Raw genomic sequence first — 22,300 nt, forward strand, 5'->3', positions numbered from 1 at the left:
CAGTCAGGAATGTTGATTCACTGGATTGGCTTCTATTCTATTCTGGCTCAATCCCAAAAAAGGACTACTCAAATTCCAAAGCTTTTTACAGCAAATTAGCAAAATAAAGGTGCAGTCACATGTAGTTTGGAGGTCTGGGGTCCCTGAACACACAAAAGTCTTCCTCTTTTTTATTTCTTTTGGTGACCTATATTTTCCAGGGAGGAGGAAGGATGGCTGTAAATTCAAATTTAAATAGAATAGATAACATAAGTTTGCCAAGTTGGATAACCTATTTCGACCAAAAAAACCCAACCCCTTCAGATTGTTCTTCAAAAGGATGTTAATACATAAAACAGGAAGACAGGTCCATAAGGCAATTAAAAATAGATATAATTCAATATGCATCAAAGTAATTTCAGAAGTAGTGTATCAGCATGGGAATCCCAAATATAAGGGGCTGCTTAATGCCCTCAGGTACACCTTCCGCAGCTCTATGGAATCAAAAGGTACAGAAATTGGCAGGATGTGGCATTTTTCACATTTAAAAATGATCCAACAGGACAAACCAAAACAAAAAACCAACCAACCAACCAACCCAAAAAAGCTCTATGTGAGAAGGACACAGTATAAGTCACCATCCAAATTATTCACCTAGATAACAGAAAAGGCTTAAATTTCAGTATAATCAAGCCTGTATTTTCTACTCAACCTTTGCTCCAGTGCCCCCAATGAAATTATAATTTAAGACTGTATGAGATTAGAGCTGAAAGCGCACACCTTCTTACTAAGCAATTATCATGCACTGCCACTAAACAGGTGTTGGGGGAGAGGGGGATTTGAGAGAAACGATCAAATAGATTTTATGCAATTTAAAGCCTTTGAATTATACACCTTGGCTCAGCTAGTGATTCAGGACTCTCTCCCCACTCTGCCCTCAAAAAGAAAAGCACCCCCACATTATTTTCAACAATGCTGCTTCAGATAAGCACTACACAGAAGCCCACTGACACTGATTTAAGGCAAGTATTCCTTTAATGTACTGTTAAATCATTAGCCACTCTCTCTTTATATTGCTGTTTGGGAGATATGAATGGGATATTGCATATTTAAATGTGGTCTCTATATCGTTTATTAACTTTACAGAAAGCATACGGCACAGCAAGCCATGGTTTATTACTATTATCCTGTGAATACTAAATGCTGGCTGGTTATTACTGTCAGCAGTACAAATTGGCTATTCATAATTCCATGTCTATCATGTAACTGATGAGTAACAATCATGCTAAAACATTTTGAAAACAGTTGCCGTTATTTAAATGAGCTTAAATTAAAGCCATTTGTAAAATAAACTATTCCCTAATATTGTTATTTAAATTAATTCTGACCAGGAAGGCAATGCATTATTTAAAGTCTTTATGTTATATTGCTCTAGCAAAGCAATTATGAAGCATATAGAACATGTCTGAAACCAAGGGAAACATAAAAAGCACTAACAAGCTGATTGCTACATTCCTGCACAACAAGTTACATTTTATCTCAAATTGAAATTGCCATGAAAAGAAATGCATGTAGAAAAAATATATATGCTTATGATGGGGATTGCAGTCTTACCTTTATTTGTAACAGTGTTGAATAATTTTTCAGAGCTGGCATCAGATGCCTGAAATACCAATGAAAAAGAAGGTACACATTATACATATTATTAAAATATGTGTATATTTATATACCTTAGAAAAACCAAAATAGGTTGACAAAACAAGAAAGCTGATGAAAGCTGTAGCTCCAGAAAAAAACATCCATAAGATGGTGCTATTTGGCTGTGTTTCACTGTCCTGCAGTGCAGATATTTATTTGGAAAGATTCTAGTTAATAAATTAAAAAATGATTCCTTATTCAACATATTAGCTGCACACAAAATATATTTTTGTACTGTGATACATAAGGCAACCCAACTTGTTCTGACAATGATTTTGCAGCCTATGACAGATACCATAATTTTGAATTACTCATTCCAGTCTCATGTGTTTGCAGTTCTGCGCGTTTCTTTCTTTTTAAAAATTCTTCTTTTAAGACCCAGTGTATTTATCATTTCAGACTTAGGCCAGTGTTTGTCTGAATTGCTATAATGTGCTGTTTATTAAACAAGACATTATTAATGTTTAACGGAACTATCTCAGCATTGGACTCACTTTGGTCAAAATAATCTAGACACTACTCTATCTGCATAAACTGATAACTATTTTGTATTTTTTCCATCATGCCAGCTTGATCTTTGCTTATTCTGAAAAATACCCATTTCATAATTATTACTACAATTTTCACATCAGTAGGCTGACTAATTTTTTATCAATAAAACTGAAACCTTATTTAAATTTCATGTAAAACAACTGTGTATCTCTGTTCCAAGAACTAAATGTTAAGAAGTCAGCCAAGGGAAAATATCCCTGTAAAGGTTCTCCTTACCAACAACTTACTTCCCTAACATTTAAAAGTTCAAGTCTATTTATGTTTCTGTTGTGCACGTGTGTACATATATGGGTATATACATACATACACACACACACACACTTAAAGCTTAAATCTATACAATATCTGAATTTACAAATTATACAAAAAATAAAGCTATTAAAATTTAACCATATTTCAGGTACAACATTATTTTGGGATAATCAGCTTTTTGACATTTTATACAATTAAATGTGCTTATTAACAAAATATTCTATTAAGGACATAGGGGAAAATACAGACAGCAAAATTTGTAAAATATTTTTAGTTTCTTGGTGTTTGGCTATGATACAGCATTGTTTTCCATTTTCATTCAGTGAACAAAGCTTAAAAACATCCTGTACTTGGAAAGCAAATAATTATACATATATACTTAAATCAGGAGGTCATTTCTGAAGTTGTGTCTAGCAAAATTAATTTATTAGACATATACTATATTACACAAAAAGAAAAGGAGTACTTGTGGCACCTTAGAGACTAAGAGTCTCTAAGGTGCCACAAGTACTCCTTTTCTTTTTGCGAATACAGACTAACACGGCTGTTACTCTGAAACTATATTACACAATGCATTATATATAAACTGATATATATATATAAATCTATATATAGAGAGAGATACACACGTCAGTTTATATACAATGTATTATAATGTAATAACAAGCAAGTATTCATTAATTTAACATCAAGTTAAAGTATCTTTTTTATATTCTTATTTATTAAAAATTGCTCTATTTGCTCCCAATTCTAAATGGATTTTGCCAGATTAATGTTGTATGTATTATTTAAAAGGTAAGCTAGGATATTTCTTTCTAATTAAATACCTTGTAAACACTGGATTTATTATCCAGTGATGCCCTTCTTGAAATTAATGAAAATATGGGAACAAAGTACAAATTGAAGAGATCAAGGAAGCCATGTGTTTTAAAGAACAGTTGGACATTATTCCAACACATTAGGAGATTTTTCCATATTTTCATAAACGTGAGAATCATCCTGTTCTCTGATTACAAACAATAGCCTTTCAGGCTGGATCTCATCTGCAACTGCCTTTCTAAAATCAGTTTCCCCTTAAAAGTCAAGTTCTTCCCAATTCATCCTGCTTTTGAAAAAAATCAAGCCTGAACTACTTTTATTGTAAAAAATTGCTTATAGGTTTTGAAATTCTTTTATTCCAGCATTTCAAAATGAAATAGCCCAGAAAATGTGTGTGCTTCTTAATAACTCCCCCCCGCAACAATGGGAAAAGAGAGAAATATTTTTTTAAAGCTTGATCTATGGGGGGGGGGGGGGGGAGCTTTTTTCCAAGCTCAGAATATCCAGGTGACAATTTTTTCCGGTTCATTGCAAAACACAAGAAACTCCGCTGTGAAGTCTGCCTGTGACATTTGTTAGACCTAATGTGGTACATAATACATTCTGCATGAACAACCTTTACACCTCAACCCAAATTAGGGATGTGATTATTAGCACGGCTATACAATAAATTAAAGATAATTTTACAAAGACAGAGGTTACTGGAAAGTGAATGCCTCTTTTGCCTTATTAACTGCATTGTTGACTCTAACAGTACCAACTTAAAAAAGAAAAGAAAACCAAAAAACCCATCAACACCGCATGTGTTACGATGCATATAGACAAGAACCGCCTGGTTAGCTCGAACAGCAAGTTAGAACTTTGTTTTTAAATATGAAGCTTCATTGGGTGAACAGCACAGTACACAACTAATAGTAAAAAAAAAAAAAAAAAAATCGTCACCAAACATGGTCCAATAATTAACTAATTCCTATACAATTATTACTTTCTTTACAATAATTAATTTGCCCAATCCAGTGGCACCTACACCTAACAAAAACAAACCATTTTCAAAAAGCATTCAATACGAACGCAAAAAATCCACTAAAATACAACGCCTGCAAGTGTTCTTGACTTAAAATCTCTTGCACGACGACAATGAAAATCTATTGGCAGGAAACGATAGCGTGTTTCTACTTTAGTGACTGATGATTTGAGGGAAGTATGTTGTCAGACCTTGATTTTTTAAGAAACGGAGACTGACTTGGATATTTGAGACATTTCCTTTCCATGAGAAAATGTGTGTTCGTTCACTACCATCCGGATGATTTCCACTGTTCGAGTCCTATCTGAGGAGTTACTGGAAAGACACCGTCTCTGGTGGTGTCACCACATTTCTGGAAACCCGTGAGAGCCTGCATGCAGAACACGCACTCTGCCAGGAAAACGTCTCTTTTCTGTTGAGCATCATCCTCTAGCCTTGTCTTGGGCAGCGTGAGAAATGCTGCTGAAGCGGATTATAAACCGCCCCTTTGTACTCTGCTTATTTCAGTTCCCAAGCCCAGTTTAGCCCTTTACAACACGAACGACAGAAGCCAGCAATCTCGGGGCCGACAAAAAAATAACCTGCTCCCCCCATCTCGGAACGTCCTTCCATTCAAGGGGATGTATTCCTAAACCATGGCCTGTCCAGGCAGGCGCCTTGGCACAGAGGCTGTTTAAGCACTTGCAAACCCGCCCACTCTCACATGAAATACTTCCGAACCGGGCTCCCCGCGCACCTGTCCACCCCACCCGCCGGGTTTACACGGAAGGGCTCAGGCTGCTTCGCTTCCGCTCACTCCTCAATAGCGCGGGGGCGCATTTGCCATTTTCTCCACCCGCATGCAAAGCCCCCGTTAGCGAGGGGCATGGAAACCGAAGCGCAGCCCCAACTGAGGCAGTGAAGACCCCTCACTCTTATGTTCAGAGGGAGCCTTTGAGTCCGTCCCCCCCCCCCTCCCAGCGGTGGTCTATTTCCAGCGGTAGTCCCCAGAGTACGGGGCACCTTCCCCCAATTCCCCCTCCTCCGATCACCTTCTCTCTCTCTCACACGCAAACTCCACCAAATGTCAACAGTGAGGGAACGAGCCAAAGGCTTCAGCCCAAATAACGCTGCGAAACACCCAGCAACCTCAGACCTGTCAACAGCTCTCTCTCCCCGCTCCGGGTCTGGACCGAGAGAGCAGCGATCCCAAACCCAGCCCAAGTGCACACCACCCACCCATGCCGCTTGCCATTTCCAGGCGTCCGGGCCGGGCGCGTCCCGACAGTCCTGTGCCAAGCAGCATGAAGCTCATTCGGCGAGGGAGCAAGCAGGGATCCCCGAGGCAAAGGGGATATGAAGGGGATCCGCGCGCCCCTTCCTCCAACTCGCGCCAGTTCGGCTTGCCGGGGGGTGGGGGTGGGGGGGCGCCGGGGAGGGAACACGTTTGTGAAGAACGGGATCCAGACTGGGGCGAATCTGAAATTGCACATGCCTGAACTGCCCAGAGAGTCCCACATCCCGCTGGGAGGGTGGGGTGGGAACAGAGACGGTGCTTGCGGACAGAGGACCCCCTCGAACCACACAGAGAACATCCCCCCCCCCCTCCACCCAAAGGGAGGAAGCCCCAAGAAAGCGAAGTGCAGGCAAAACAGTCTTCGGACCGGTGCAAGCTTCCCCCCCCCCACTGCCCCGGCTGTCAGATCTCAACCAGGTCCAACCCGCCAGCGGAGAGCGGAAGATGCAAAGGGGGGAAGGGGGGGATTTACCTGATCGCAAAGGGTAAAGCGCTACTGACAGCCCTAAGTGCATTTTTGGTGCTTGCGTGCGTGTGAACGCGCGTGCTCCCGTCTCCAGCGAACTCCGATCCAGATGGGCTTTTTAAAAAAAAAAAAAAAAAAAAAAAGTCTCCAAGCGACACCCAAACTAATCCTTCAAAGGCCAGTTCCTTCCAGGCGGGGAACCCGAAGCACACAGCCAGCCATCCTTGCTGGAGAGCGAGCGAAGAGCGCGGAACAGCCCCCCTCTCCCGGCAAGATGGTTCCCAGGGAGGAGAGGGAGCGAGGGGGGCGGGTGTGAGCGGGCGCGGGGAAAGCAGCGGCCGCGGAAAGCTAACCAAGGAGCTGCGGCAGCAGGACAAAGAAACCCATGTGGAGCAGCAGCAGCAAGCCGCGGGGGGGTCGGGCAGCGCTCCAACCTGCGCCCGGTGCCCCGGGGACGAGCCGCTTGGAGGAGCTCCGGCTCCCAGGCGCTCCCCCACCCCGGACTCTCACACTCCTCCCTGGGCTGGGGGGCAGACGGAAGCCGGGGGTGGGGTGAGGTGTGTGTGGGGGGGTGTCTTTTTAAAAAAAAAAAGTCTTTGGATTCGTCCCCCCCTCTTCGGGGACAAAGCGGCTGCCCCCGGGTGTGCCCCAGTCCCCCCCCCCCCCCCGCGCGGCGCCGGCCCCTGGCTCTCCGGCGGCCGGGTTCAAGTGAATTCCATTGGAAACAGCGGCTCAGGGGGGTGAGAGCCGCCCAGCCCCGACGCTCCTTGCCCGCCACACCGCGGCCCTGCACCCGGTAATCCTGAGCCGGACGCGAGCCCCCGGCGCTGCGCCGCACAAAAGGAGGCGCCCGAGCGGCCCCCGAGCTCCTGCCGAAGGGCTCCCGGCGGGCGGCCGCATAGGACCCTCTCCCAGGGCCGCCCCAGCGCGCTGCAGCGGCCGCCCCCCCGCGCCGTGTCTAGCCAGGAGCGCTCCACATGCAGAGACTCCGCCGCGCTCCGAGAGGGACTTCCCACCCGGCCTCTGCTCCTCCCCTCCCGCCCGCCTTCCCCGCCCTGCTCCTCTGCTCCGCCGCCAGCCCGACAGCCAGCCCGGGCCGCGGCACCGCTGCCTGGCCGCCTGCGCCCTGCCCCACTGCGCCCCAGCCTGGCCGCCCTGCTCCCTGCCCACTTATGCCCCAGCCTGGCCGCCTGCGCCCTGCCCCACTGCGCCCCAGCCTGGCCGCCCTGCTCCCTGCCCACCTATGCCCCAGCCTGGCCGCCCTGCGCCCTGCCCCACTGCGCCCCAGCCTGACCTCTCCGTGCCCTGCCCCTCTTCGCCCCAGCCTGGCCGCCTGCGCCCTGCCCCACTGCGCCCCAGCCTGACCTCTCCGTGCCCTGCCCCTCTTCGCCCCAGCCTGGCCGCCCTGCCCCCTGCCCACCTATGCCCCAGCCTGGCCGTCCTGCGCCCTGCCCCACTGCGCCCCAGCCTGGCCGCCCTGCTCCCTGCCCACCTATGCCCCAGCCTGGCTGTCCTGCGCCCTGCCCCACCGCGCCCCAGCCTGACCTCTCCGTGCCCTGCCCCTCTTCGCCCCAGCCTGGCCGCCCTGCCCCCTGCCCACCTATGCCCCAGCCTGGCCGTCCTGCGCCCTGCCCCACTACGCCCCAGCCTGACCTCTCTGTGCCCTGCCCCTCTTCGCCCCAGCCTGGCCGCCCTGCCCCCTGCCCACCTATGCCCCAGCCTGGCCGTCCTGCGCCCTGCCCCACTGCGCCCCATCCTGGCCGCCCTGCCCAACTGCACCCCAAGTCTGCCCTCTCCGGGGTGTGCGCCCTGCCCCACTGCGCCCCAGCCTGGCCTCCCTGGTCCCTGCCCACCTATGCCCCAGCCTGGCCGCCCTGCCCCACTGAGCCCCAGCCTGGCCATCCTGGGCCCTGACCCACTGCGCCCCAGCCTGACCTCTCCGGGCCCTGCCCCTCTGCACCCCAGCCTGGCCACCCTGCCCGACTGCACCCCAGCCTGCCCTTTCCGTGCTGTGCGCCCTGCCCCACTGCGCCCCAGACTGCCTTCTCCGTGCTGTGTGCCCTGCCCCACTGCGCCCCAGCCTGACCTCTTGACGCCCTGACCCACTGTGCCCCAGCCTGTCTTCCCTGTGCCTCCACTCCGTCCTACCCTATGCTTTCCCACTATGGTTAAACGCACCTGCTCCCCTCTAGCCCTAGGCCTGCCCTGTCCTACTACACACCAGCCTTACCCTTCCCCTGCTCAACTGCCCACCACCACCACCACCCTGACTCCAGCACTTACCTACCTAATACTTTGTACTATCCTGCAACTGTGCTGTCCCACTCTGGGACCAGAAGCAGCTCCCCTGCATGGCTTTCTCAACATTTGGGTGCAGGTGCTTATCTGGTGCCAGGGTGACTAAGTTTCTGGAATAAGTGAAGCTGGATAGGATACATGAGACTATGAATTATGGATGGATGTTCTGACTACAGGGCTCAAACGCCAGAGGAGAGTTGCAGGGACAGGTAGATGCTCACACAACAGCTCTTCATTTTCCACTTCATGTGAGGCACAGCACATGAGCAGGGCTAAACATCTGTGCATGCTGCTTCAGTGGAGTTATAAAACCAAGGCCCTGATCACTTGTGTTCATTAAAGATCTCATGGCACTTTTTGCAAATGTAGGAATCTTATTCCTACTATCCTGGCAAGATTCAAACTTGAGCTCCAGTTTTGCCTGACTGTCTAAAGCACTCCATTAATTTCAATGAGGAAAAGGGATTTGACACTTCCAGACCTAAACTGTTGCGCAGTACTGCTGCCAGCTGCTAAACAGCGGCCACATTCAACTCCACAGCTGGCTATGTTTCAGTGGTAGATGAAGTGAGCCCATTTGTGGGTTATGCCCACTACAGCTAAGATTGCAGACGAAGGTAAACGTCAATTGGTAAAGCTTTTGAAAATCTGCACAAGAAAAGATGCTAGAAATTGCATTGTATATTACTAATACCATACATGCACCAACATACTGAACACATTATTATTGTATAAAGAATTAGACATTTTTATCCCCTAGGAGAAATGTGTCATTGGTTTTAAAAATGAAACCCAGAATTCTCAAGTGTTGACAAATTGTGAGTGCCTCGATTTTGGGTGACTAAACTGAGACACTTTGGTCTCTGAGATTAAGCAGACACTGCAGTGATTCTTTTGTTTTTGCATAGACTTCTGCTATTTTAGTTCCAACACCAACTGTTAGGACCACCAGGAACTATATTTATTAATCTAGCCACTGTACACCCCCCACAGACACTTGGGAAGATCCACAGCAAAAATAAAAACACAAATACATTATTATGATTACATCTGTAATAATTCACTCAAACTACACAGTAGCGGTTAAGCCTCCTACGAAGTTAGCTGAGCTGGAGATGGGAAGAAGTGCAAATGCTGAAAGGTATATATCAATGTTTCATGGGTATCGTGGGGAGGTCTCTAGCTCATTGGTTCTCAAGCTTTCCAGGCTACTGTACCCCTTGTAGGAGTCTGATTTGTCTTGCGTACCCCCAAGTTACACCTCACTTAAAAACTGCTTCCTTACAAAATCAGACATAAAAGTACAAAAGTGTCACAGTACATTATGACTGAAAAACTGCTTATGTTGTCATTTTTACCAGACAATTATAAAATAAATCAGTTGAAATATAATGTACTTACATTTCAGCATATAGTATATACAGCAGGATAAACAAGTCATTGTCTGTATGAAATTTTAGTTTGTACTGACTTCACTAGTGCTTTTTATGTTGCCTGTTGTAAAATTAGGCAAATATCTAGATGAGTTGATGTACCCCATGGAAGACCTCTCAGTACAGGTACCTCTGGTTGAGAACCACTGCTCTAGCTAGCATCCCTGGCTACGCCTTTACCATCTAGGGATGGTGAGCACAGAAAGCAGGCTGAGTGGGCGCTGGGAAGTAAATTATAGCTGCCTCCTACTCACGTATGTTGAAGGGTAGGGGGCGGCAGGTTTATACATATGCACCTTCCCAGTACACACCTATGCAAGGACAGGTCTGATTTAACCATGGGAATTTTGCTACTGATTTCTATACTATGCTAAAACTAGTAGTCCATATGAACAATACGTATCCAAGTACAATGTCTATACTATGGCATCTGCAATGAGATCATAACATTTCTTCACTGGGAGTCGAATCTAAAGATTATATAGACACAATAAGGCAGTAACTTGTGTATCATGCCAACAGCTATTTAGAAAGGAATCTGGGGATAACAGCATGATGGACTCCAGTGGCTTTGCAGGACCAACCAGTTTCCCAGGCCCGTGCCCAGCAAATCTATATTTTAAAGGTCCAGGTTGCAGTTTAAGTGGATGTGGGGGTACACAGCAGCAGCAGAAGCCTGGGAGGAATTCTGATGGACTCAGCTCTGTTAGCTGATGTGTAGAGTCAGCAGGGTCATGGTCTTGGTCTCATTCTGCCCCTCCCCTTGGGCCTATGTTCTCCACACTGACTGCACTGGTTCCCCCACAGGGGGCAGTTGAAGGCAGGGAAGACTCCTTGTCCTCCTTCTGCCACTCTTTATCAGACTCAAGCTGGCCTAAGAATTTTGGAGCCTGATCCAAAGCCTACAGAAGTCAGTGGCAAGGTTTCCACTAGTACCAATGGGCTTTGGATGAGGCCCCAGGGGAACATTTGGATATATGAATAAAGCTGTTGATTCCTAAAAGCTGCAACATAAAAATGTAGGGAGGTAGTAAGCCATGCAAGCTAGCAGAGCTATGTCAACTGCTTAAGAAAAGCCTTCCTACTGGTTTCTGATATATGATTATAGGATTTTATGCAGAGATCACTCAGTTCCTGAGGGTTCCACTGTATGATCCCTGAAAGATGACTTTTTTCCCCAACATTATTTTGTGCCTTGCCCCAGAATTGATATTTCAGGTACAGTTGCATGCACTACAGTGGTTTCCCCTGGGACAACTAAGTGGGAATGTGCACAACAACAAAACAAATAGTACTAACAGTAATAATAATAACAATGTGTTCACGACAGCCCCATATAAACACAGTGGTTATAAATATAACATGCAGGGTGATTATTACATGGCTGTTAAACAGAGGGTGTTATTTAGTCAAACTGTGATAGAAATTCTAATCCTTCAGGATAGGATCAGTCTCATGGTCCAATTCTGATCTGAGTCACACTGGTGTACTACCAGAGGGACTCCACTATAACAGTGAACAGAATCTGGCCCTCACTATTTTACAGCTTTTTGAAGCTCTTAATATACATGTATTGTAAATAACAATCTTGCACTGGCAATGGAATGGATTACATGACCTCCTACTGGTAATGGGATGCAGAAGATTTCACTTCTAGCTACTTGGTTAAGTCTAGCTGAGCTGGACAGTGACTGAAAGTCATTACTCTCTAATGGCTCTTTCATGTCCAATTCTTAGGGGACAGGAATCCCCATTACAAAAATAATATAAACAGAGCTTTTGTAAGCACTATAAGCAAAGTATCCAAGGACTGCATGGACAGTAAGGCCTGGTCTAGGATTAAAGGTGTAAAATTAGACCAAGTTAGCTAACATATCTGAGCACATTTGGAAGTTCTGTTGTGGACAAGGCAGTGTATACTTTTCTTTAGCCACTGTGCCTTGTCTACACAAGACTTTTCAAACGTGTTATTCAGACCTGAAACCTTAGTCTACACGAAATCTAACACTGAATTACCCTCTCCTCTCCCTAAAGTAGATTGGCAGGGCAGTGGGCATGCCTGTGCTCATCATACATGTCCTGTGGATAAGTAGTGGGGCCCAATTTTCCTGCTTGCATGCGCACTTTAATCTTTAGAATGAAAGGATCAGATCTTAGGGCTTCACTCAAAGCCAACTGAAGTCAACAAAAAAAAACTCCACTGACGTCAGTGGGCTTTGGATCAGGGTTACAGACTCAGAAAAATAGGTTTTCAATTATACCAATCCTTTCCATTGAATAAAAATCTGGATTGACTAGGTTTTAAGACATTTCTGTCCCTTGCCCTGGTAAGACCTTGCCCAAATTCTATTTTAATTTATCTGTGGTCTCTGAGAAGGTTATCACTGTTTCTGCAGCAGCTGTGGCCTACAGCCATCTGATGAGACCCAATGAACTTGTGTCAGAACTGACCCCAGAATTTTGTGGTGTCTTTTAAAGATGCTTGGAGGTATCTAGGTCCAATGCAGCTTAGTTAGGACGACTTGAAGCAGCCTAAATGCTGAGCAATATGTGGACAGCTTTGCTTCCAAACGGTGCAGTAGTTCCAAAGAATTACCCATCTCTGTAGCAACGTGCAAATGAATTTTAAATTTATGGCAGATTATATTGTATTAAATCATACATGGCAAGCTCTCTCTCACCTGGAAAGCTGTGCAGTTTATTTCCTGGCCATGTGAAAACTGGATATTCCAATACTTAGGTATTCTGTTGGAAACTGGAAACATTTATGGTTCCTCTCAGTGGCTTATCTTTTCAAAAAGCATTACAGTGTCTGAATTGTGAATGTGATGATACCCTATAAAGTCCTTAATAATGCTTTGAAAATATACATAATTTTATCTGTTAGAGAATATGAGATGGAGGGGGGGGGGTTATGAGGAAAGAATTTATGGAGCTATAAGTGTTTTTAAAGAAATGGCTTCACACAGCTAGTCTGATGGTATAATGTCCCAAAGAGTAAGAACCCGAAGATAATGTAATGTTTTACAAAATAAACCTGTCCCTAGTAACGACCTAGATGAATGCTATCACAAACAAAATTACAGCTCTTGTATACATTAAAAGGTGGCAACAGATGTCAATAAAAAAAATAGGCTGGATTTTGCCAGGGGGATTGAATCTGCTCTACTGTGGTTACACACTCAGCCTACAAGGTAAACGACTGCCTCCCCAGGTGGGCTCTTGGCATGAGATGAAAGTGAAGCTCGACTGCCTTTCGGGAGGCAAGGGGAGGGGAAGAAAGTGGTCTTTACACTAAGGGAAGACCGGGGGGGGGGGGCGGGGGGAGAATGCTGTGCAAAATGTAAATTCTTGACAGCAGCAATTAGAAAGAAACAGAATTGACATAGTGTTGCAGAATAACATTTAAATTCAAGACAAGTTTTCAATTTGACAAAGCAGAAAACTTTCACAGGGGAGTATTAATGACAGTGCAACTTTTATTTATTTATTATTATTTTTCTGCAGCATTTGCAGAACTAAAAACACTTTGTAATCCCTTCTTTTAGGCAGAACAGATTGCAGTTTTAAGCAGAGGCCCATAAACTGCAGGTTCAAAGAAACCTGAAACTGAATTAGCATAAAAGCTGGAATTCTCATTTATAGGAACAGCATCAGCGAGGCAGCCACTCTGCAGGCAGTTTTATGATTTGGGTTTCAAATGGAAACAAAGAATAAAAGTGAGGCAGAGCTGAACAGCAGAGCTTTCTTCTCCTCCTCCTTGCTAAGGGCGGGGCCTGATCCTCTATAATGCCGAGTGCTTTCCACTAATTTCAGGGATGATGGATTCTCTCCCCAAACCATTAACAGCCTGGGAAAGGAAGCTTCACTGTCCCACCTTGATTATCACGACAAAGGGTTCCCCCCTCTCTGCCCGCCGAGCTCTCCTGCTGGTAATAGCTCACCTTACCAGATCACTCTCCTTACAGTGTATATGGTAACACCCCCTGTTTCATGTTCTCTGTGTATATAAATCTCCCCACTGTATTTTCCACTGAATGCATCCGATGAAGTGAGCTGTAGCTCACGAAAGCTTATACTCAAATAAATTTGTTAGTCTCTAAGGTGCCACAAGTACTCCTACAATTGTAGAGACATTTCACTTTGCCACTTCCCTCCCAAACTTCTCCCAATATAGTCACATATTTAGGCTAGAGTGAAGACAGACATTCTCCTTCTTTTCTCCCAAATATGAAAAACAAAAATTGCCAAACTGTTTTCTGGCTACAGCTTTCCAGCCAGGGAATATATACCTTCCCCCATCTCTTCTATATACCTTTCATTATGATTACAAAATGCTATTTACCTGGGTTCACAGCTTTGAGAATTTCTTGTGGCTTTTTAACCAGATATATTACATAGTTTAACTGATGTACATTTGTAAACTCTTCTTTCACAATAAGAAGATATCGTTAAAACCCTTCCCCCACCAACTCTGAGGTAAGCAGGTGTTATAAATGCACCACTCAAAAAAATTATACTCTGAGCATCATCTATCACTATTTTCCAGCTGCCGTTTAGTTCTGAAACTAAAAGAATATTTCAAAAACATTTGTTTACTAATATCCTAGCTCACGTATTCAATATTTGTCATAGTCTGTTCCATAGTCAGGGTAACAGAATCTCACAAAACAGAAGAAAGCAGCCATCACTGAATGCCATAATCCCGCTCTCTAGTAATCAGACCATTTTTAATCAAGGGAATGCTGAATCAGCACTGGGAACCAACTGAGTCATTTCTTTCATTTTCTAAAATTTGAGCAAAATAATGAAAATCGTGTCTAATTTGGCAAAGAGACTATAAGACATAAATCTCAGCTTTTCTGGATAATTATAAAAGAGGTACACTTGATACAGAAGTATTGTTCCAAAAACATGTGGCAACCGTATGATCTCTTTCACTGATCAGATAAATTCCAGCTTTGACTATTCCTTCATCTTTCGATCTGAAATTATAAATAATCAGGCTGTACATTTGGTGTCTTTGCACCATGTAGAAGCCAGCTCCCGTGGCAAAAGAATGACCGTTACACTGATGAACAAAACATCCATCTAAAATATTCATATACAGTGTGATCAGATCCAATGGGCAACATAATAACTTCTTCAGAACTCAAATAACTGAAATGCATATGAGCAAAGCTGTATTACACCGCACGTAAGAGGAGTTATTATGGCACTGTTTGAAGAACCAACAAATGAAAAAAAAGGCTTGATAAATATTTTCCATAACAAAACACAATTGGTTTCAGTGGGATACAGCTCTGTTTCTCATTAGTTATCCTTCACTTGTCAGACAAGTTCCATATTTCACTGAAACCCACTGAGTATTCTTTATAGTTTGCTGGGGAAAGTGACTATATATTTAGCACATTTCCTTTATGCGGTGTGTTTTCACAGGTCTGTCTTTAAACCATAGTGTACAGGCTTTTGCTTCTTTCCCTTAGGATAGTGGGTTTCAACATCCAAGAAAGTTTAAAATCAGGTAACAAGTCATCACTTTTGAAGTTGCAGAGGAACTGAAGAGGTGCAATAGCCCCAGCAGCCATTATCAGTACCTACCAGGGTGCCGCAGTATCAAGTTATATGATAAAGCACTCAGCTGACACCAGAAAAGTAATCGTTCTCTCTCCCCTGCACCACCCACTTTTTCACAAGGAGGCTTTTTACACTCATTAAATGCAACCTTATCTCTGAAACACTGCAATCCTCAGCAAATGACAAGTGCGCCTAATCTCATTTTCTGACAAGCGATTCTGACAGCACCTTCCTTTTGATTTCTAAGACACGTAGCTAGACATATATTAATCTGTCAGTCATTGCCCTTAGGAAAGATGAAAGAGAGAGAGAGAGAGAGAGAGAGAGAGAGAGAGAGAGAGAGGTGAACATTTTTGAATGTGAAGAGAACAAGACAAGAAAGAGACCAAGGGCCCTTTTCTGGCTATTTTAATAGATGCATGTGCATTTCTTTACTCCTCTCACCCAAGCACCTTCTATGTTGCACAATAGTGTGTTTACTATGCAGAGATCCTACAACATTTACACCAAAAGACAACTCTGGGTTGGATTTGACCAAAGATGCATCCATCTCAGGGAGGCAGTGTGGTGTAGTAGCACTGAAATGGGAATCAGGCCTATTCCTGGCTCGATCACATTCCCACTGGAGTGACACTGGACAAGTCACTTCCCCAATCTGGGCCTCAGTTTTCCTACCATTGAGATCTGTGGATAAAAGCAGTAGATCAGAGCTGAGTATTATTTTTATTTCTACACACATGTCTGTTGTGGACAGGGCACTCCCATTATTGACATTATAAAACAGAGAAAGTCTTAATTCAAATAAATTTACAAGATTGCCAAGTGTTTTGCCCCAGAGAAGTAACCTCAAGCTAGATGAGCCCTTGTTGGCTTAGGGTACCAAGACTGGTTGGAGGAGCGAAGTCATTCAGATGCTCTTCCAATAGGAATGAGAACGAAAGCACCAAACTACTGTCAGATCGTAACCGCCCCTGGTCAGCACCCAAACTGGTCTAAATACAAAACAGTCACCGGGATTATTTAAGCTCAATACCAATGTGGTTACTACAGAGAATTATTTTCTGCATATCTGGCTGGTGAATCTTGCCCATATGCTCAGAGTTCAGCTGATCGCCATATTTGGGGTCGGGAAGGAATTTTCCTCCAGGACAGATTGGAAGAGGCCCTGGAGATTTTTCGCCTTCCTCTCTAGCATGCGGCACGGGTCACTTGCTGGAGGATTCTCTGCTCCTTGAAGCCTTTAAACCATGATTTGAGGACTTCAATAGCTCAGACATAGATGAGAGGTTTATCGCAGTAGTGGGTGGGTGAGATTCTGTGGCCTGCATTTTGCAGGAGGTCAGACTAGATGATCATAATGGTCCCTTCTGACCTTAATATCTATGAATCTATGAAAGCACCAAACTATCATAACCACCTCTGGCCAAACTGTTCTAAATATAAAACAGTCACCGGGATGTAAATCCGCCCACGTGCCAAATTTCGCAGTGACACAGAGTGGCATAAAATTGCACATTGGGACTATATAGTGCTATGGGTCTTCAAGCAGAACTCCCAAATGAAATAATTGGGGGAATTCTGCTTTAAACCTGATGACATTAAATAGCCCTGAAAGGAAGTAGTAAATCAGTGTAACTGGCCCTGATTTGCCATTCAGTGAGCCTGTAAAACAAGTGTACCTTATTTGTGAGGTGGGGGAAGGGGGAAGGAAAGGAGGGAGAATGTAGCAAGAAAGGCAACTAACAAAAGGGTGTAAAATAAAGTGGGGGTTCTGGGAATGAGGTTCAAAGGAGGGAATATAATTAAATGAGGTGGCAGAGAAGAATATTTTACCGTACACGCTCCTGTGAGTTACTTTTTCTAATAAATCCTCCTTCTCCCCTTTGGCACATAAGTCACGGTCATTTGCATACCCTCTAAATGCTAACACAACACAAGTTACACAGATTTTACCACTTAATGCCTCTCAGTTTACACCCACGTTGTAACATGCAATTTTGCCCAAGGACATCCATAAACATGGCTGCTGCCAACTACAGGCTGAATATGACACTCCTAAACCCAGAGCCTTTCGGTCCTTCCCCACCCCCTCTTTCTTGAATATTAAAGTTCAGGTGGAACTTCCCTGTTCCTAACAGGATGAAAAAATCTGAATGAAAGGTAAGTACAAAGGGGCCCAATCCAGTGCTTTAAAGTGATGCCATTTGCAGAGCAATACAGCCATTAAGTACTTGTTTGATGGTGCAAAAAGTAGGCAAAGATCTTTTCTAATAGATTTTATTAATCAATACCTGCAATAGGAAGACGGGAACAATTAAAGTTTCTCTTCTAACTCAGACAAAGCAGCATAAAGCTTGTGATCTACTTAAGTAGCCGCCAGTCAATGGAGAGATGAAAAGACTTCTTTGGTTTAACTTAAGAGCTGAAATGATGTTAATACTTCTAGTGTTTAGTATCTGGTTCTCAGAAAGACAGTAAATTAACATTGACAGGAAAGCTGCCTGACATTGCAAAGTCCCTGTTCTTGCATTTATACAATGATGTCATAATAACTGGAAGGCTCACAAATACATTCTTGAGTTCACTGAGCTTGAAAATAACACTGGCTATATTTCCTTTGCAGTGTATAACTCTTTAATAAATAAGCCTACCAGAAACCCACATTTACTGCTGATGTGCCTTATAAGGATAAATGCAAACCTGCCACTCACCTAGTTTATATCTTTGCCTGCTCTTTTATTAAAGAGGGATTTTCTGGCTGGATCTAAGACAAGGGGGTGAAAAGAGAGAGAGAGGAGAGACAATCTAGTGTGGAAAAGTCTCCTCCTGTGGGTAAAAAGTCAGCAGAGGAGATCAGGTCCAGCCCTCCCTCCTCATCCCAAAGGGACGGGGGTTCTGAGCTCACAATGGGTGAATCATATTCTCAGTGTCCAGGGCTTCCAGGGGGAAGTCAGGCTATATTTTTTCAGGAACCTAATGTCATCTGAGCACCTGACACTTGCCTCTTTTTCCTCAGCAGAATGGTTTATTACTATTATTATTTATGGTATGTATGACATGTTTTTACTGGCTCCGCGGTGCTAGGTGTTGTGCAAACACACAGGAAGAGAATGTCCCTGGCCTTACAATCTAAACAGACAAGACAGAGGATGGGGAGGAACTATTGTTATATTTCACATATATGAGGCACAGAGATGAAGTGACTTGCCCAAATGTCACCAGGGAGTCTGTTCAGAGCCAGGAACTGAACCCAGATCTGATTCCCAGCCTTAACAGGAACTCTCTTCCTCTGGTGTGAGATTCCCCTGGCTGCTGTATTAGTATTCTCTTTCTTGGCAACATGCCAGTACTCCACACCCATTCTCATAGGTTAGAAGGAAAGTATAAAAAGGTTTCAATGCTTCTTGGGGCAGAATGAAATCCACCAGATTAGGAGGGGAGCATCCTATAAAGTGGATGCACTCTCCAGCTCCGTCCTTTCCCAGTCATGACAAGCCTCTTCCTCACCCAAAGAACCTCAGACACATAGTTTGCTGCTGCACAGATAGGGATCTGAATAAGAGATTTCCACCTTACCACCCAACTGCTTCTATTGTTTGCTCCTGCAGTGTGATCATAATTCAGTGTTTAGGATATCACAGTCTGCTGATAGGAAAGTAACTTGGGTGATCACACTTTCAGGCTTCTTCCTAAAGCATAGGAGAGGGGAAAGCATGGCCATAGAAAAGGTTTGTGTAGACAACAGGTATTTTTGGCACAATAATGAGCAAAAAGAAAATAGCTCATTTTATTTTGTAATGCCAAGAAATACTCAAATCAACATTCGACACACAAAATTCTGGTCTGCCTCAGGACTTTGGAAGCCTTGGAAGCTGGCTGGTGTCCCGATGCAGTATTAGTTCAGGTCTACCTCTTGTTCTAAGAACAAGATATTTTAAAAATTCCACTAGGATTAAATCTATCAATCATCTTAGTTTTTCTAAGGCACCTATTAAAATTATATTTGAGCCTTGCTAAGACCTCCTTTCTCAAGGCTCCTGTTTCTCAGTATGCACAGCCTCAGCTTCCACTGACAAAGAGTACACTCAAGGCACATTGGGAGGTCAAAAAGATACATGTTGGTCATAACGAAAGGTCAAAAAGTCAAGTCTCTCTCCCTTTTAACCCTCATCCTTGCATCCAAACCTCTACATCAATGGACCTTTCTAACATCCTCTGGGGGAAAAAATCCCCCTAACACCAGAAATATTTTTGCTAGCTTTCAGAAAGTCCTATTTTTCTTTCATTTAAGATTCTAACAAAACCCTAGTTCTTTGTCTCTCAAGCATCCTTGAGATCTTTTGCTTTCAGCTGTTGCATAAAGTCAATTGGCTGCACCTCTGTGCTTCACAAAGACGTTCCAGATCTTCTGATGTGCCCTCACTATGGAGGTACGTAGGGATCAATCTTATGAGGTGCTGAGCATTCTGACGCCAAGCACTTAAGTATTGTCTTAACTTTAAGCAAAAGGCAGCCCCTTTAATGCTAATGGCACTACTTACATGCTCAGAATAAGGCATGTGCTTAAGTGCCTTGCTAGGTCGGGGCCAGTCCTCTTGCAGGATTGAGTTTATAGTTAGGTACAAAGCGAATAAGCGAGAAGTACATAAGGTATGTTGTACAGTCTAATGAAAAGCTAGGAAATGCACAGAAGAGTTTTTAGATAAATTATGAAAGGTCCCTCTATTATTAATGAATATGCCAATCATGTTGCCATGTACTAGCATATATTTTATTGCTATTCCATTCAAGAACGTATGCTTCAAAATGAACAGATTTGTTTTCTTTTTTTCCCCATGTAGTGTTTCATAAATAGAATGGAGTATATTAAGGATCTGTAACCATGAAAGCTTCATATCCACTGGAAAGTAAATTGCTGAATGTTTACAATAGGAACGGGACAGATAGAAAACAAGACAAATAAAAATTAAAGGATAAGACCATGAAGGTGGGCGAACAGTAATAGTCAACTTGACACTAGAGATGAGCTACTACTGGTTCATGAGATTTGGTTAATCAGTTGATCTATATCCAGATAGGATTATTCCAGTCATTATTGAAGGAGATGTATGCAGAGTATCTAATATCATACATTAGAGTGATGATAAAAATTTAACCGGTTTTGATAACACTGCTGCATGGTCTACTTTACACATAGCTCTAAGACAGACTGTCAGAACTGACCACAGTTGGTTATTAATGTTGAAAGAGAAAGAAAGAAAGAACGAAAGAAAGAACGAAAGAACGAAAAATTGTTTTTAACAATTTGCTTTTCCGAGCAGGGTGCTCATTTAATGGCAGGAAGATGTGTAACAGATCAAAACGTACATGTCAAGAAACTCAGGTAGATGATGTTTTTGAAATAATATTTTGTTACCAAACTACCTCTCTATACAGGGCTTGATCCAAGTTAGTGGAAAAACTCCCACTGATTGACTCCAATGATGGAAGATCAAGTCCATATTGCATATAAAGCCGAATTCAAATCCCAAAGCAATCAGCTGAAAGACTTCCACAGGCTTTGGATTCGATCAGAGAGAATATATGATGGTGGTGTTTGGTAAACAGATTTTATCTAAATGAGTTTGATTTGGTCACATTACTTGTAAGTGGCAAAGTCATGAATAAGTTACATAGGCCATTCAAAAAAACTGCTAATACAACCTTTAGACTGCATCACCCCATCAAGTATTTTGTACATGTCATTCATGTAACTGCCTGTGGGTGGAGGGGTGGGGGGGGGAGGATATTTTAGGGAGTTTTTAAAAAGTTGGAGCCTTTTTTTATCCCTACCCTTGAGGGATAAAAGCAATAGTTCAACTGTACATAGTTCAGAAGGAGAGAAAAACTGGAACAAATACATTTCTAAAACTTCTGCAATAGAATTACTTAAGTAGATTTCTCCAACTTAAAAACAAGATGGCAGTCAGAATTTAGGTACAATATTTAGCATTGCTATAGTGCTTTTAGTTCATCTTCAAAGCACTGTACAAACATTAACTCATGAATCTTCACAATTCATCCTCCCCATTTTACAGACGAGAAACCCAAGACCAGAGAAGTTAAGTGACTTGTCCAAGGCCATACAATGCATCAGTGGCAAAGCCAGGATTAGAATCCAGTTTATGGCCCTCAGTCCATACCCAGTCCTCCTGACCTAAGTGCCTCAGTGTTTTGCAATACTTACGTAACATTTATGATGTCTTTTTATGACTATTTACTTTTTTAGGAAATTTTAACAAATTTCCAGATTATTGCAATGTAAACAAGAGAAATAAAATGTTAGCAATTAGAAAGTTCAGCATCTTTTTGTTTACAGAAACATCATGAGTAATATAATAATAAAATTTTCCATTTAGCAGGGTGTTCCCATACTACAGTGAGCCTCTGTATATCACCCTACATGTGCGCAGATTAAAAGGCTATAAAAAGCCGGCTGAGGTTTTTTTTTTAAGAGGGCTTCAAACTGAAAGCCTCATCTCTATCTTGGGCCTGGCAGGAAGGCTCACAAGAAGTCTTCCATTTTCCTATGAAAATGTTCTTCTTTTTCATTCAAACAATTTGTCTGGTAGAGACAAAGAAACAAAGCGTCCAGGTCAATGGAAATGTGTGACAAAGACTTTTGTGCTAGGCACACACAGGGACAACTCCACCAGCTGTGTCAGTTTTTTTTCAAATGGCTAAGACAAAGGTCCTGATTAAAGGACCTCTAGGAGGGACAAAAGATGGCCCAGGACTTCAAAGTCAACAGACTATTGGACAGCAGGGAGGTCCTTTTTTTCCTTTCAGCTGAAGTTCCTGCTGGCTCTGGAGGGGCTTCTATTTGCATTTCACAGAGAATGAACAGAATGCAGTCTTGTCTTCCACACCGCAGCGACCCTACTGGA

General features: G+C 43.5%; 1 protein-coding gene across 8 annotated transcripts in view; it reads right to left on the reverse strand.

The window, feature by feature from the left end:
• AUTS2 (activator of transcription and developmental regulator AUTS2) overlaps positions 1-22,300 on the reverse strand; it is a 986,895-nt gene that overhangs the window by 85,992 nt on the left and 878,603 nt on the right. For all 8 annotated transcript variants that reach the window (XM_048823809.2, XM_048823812.2, XM_048823810.2 and 5 more), the window contains one exon: positions 1,594-1,642. In XM_048823809.2, coding sequence (XP_048679766.2) covers positions 1,594-1,642 — 49 coding nt within the window. The remainder of the gene's footprint in view (positions 1-1,593; positions 1,643-22,300) is intronic.

The sequence above is a fragment of the Caretta caretta genome, chromosome 17, assembly GCF_965140235.1.
Source record: "Caretta caretta isolate rCarCar2 chromosome 17, rCarCar1.hap1, whole genome shotgun sequence".
Lineage (NCBI taxonomy): Eukaryota > Metazoa > Chordata > Testudines > Cheloniidae > Caretta > Caretta caretta.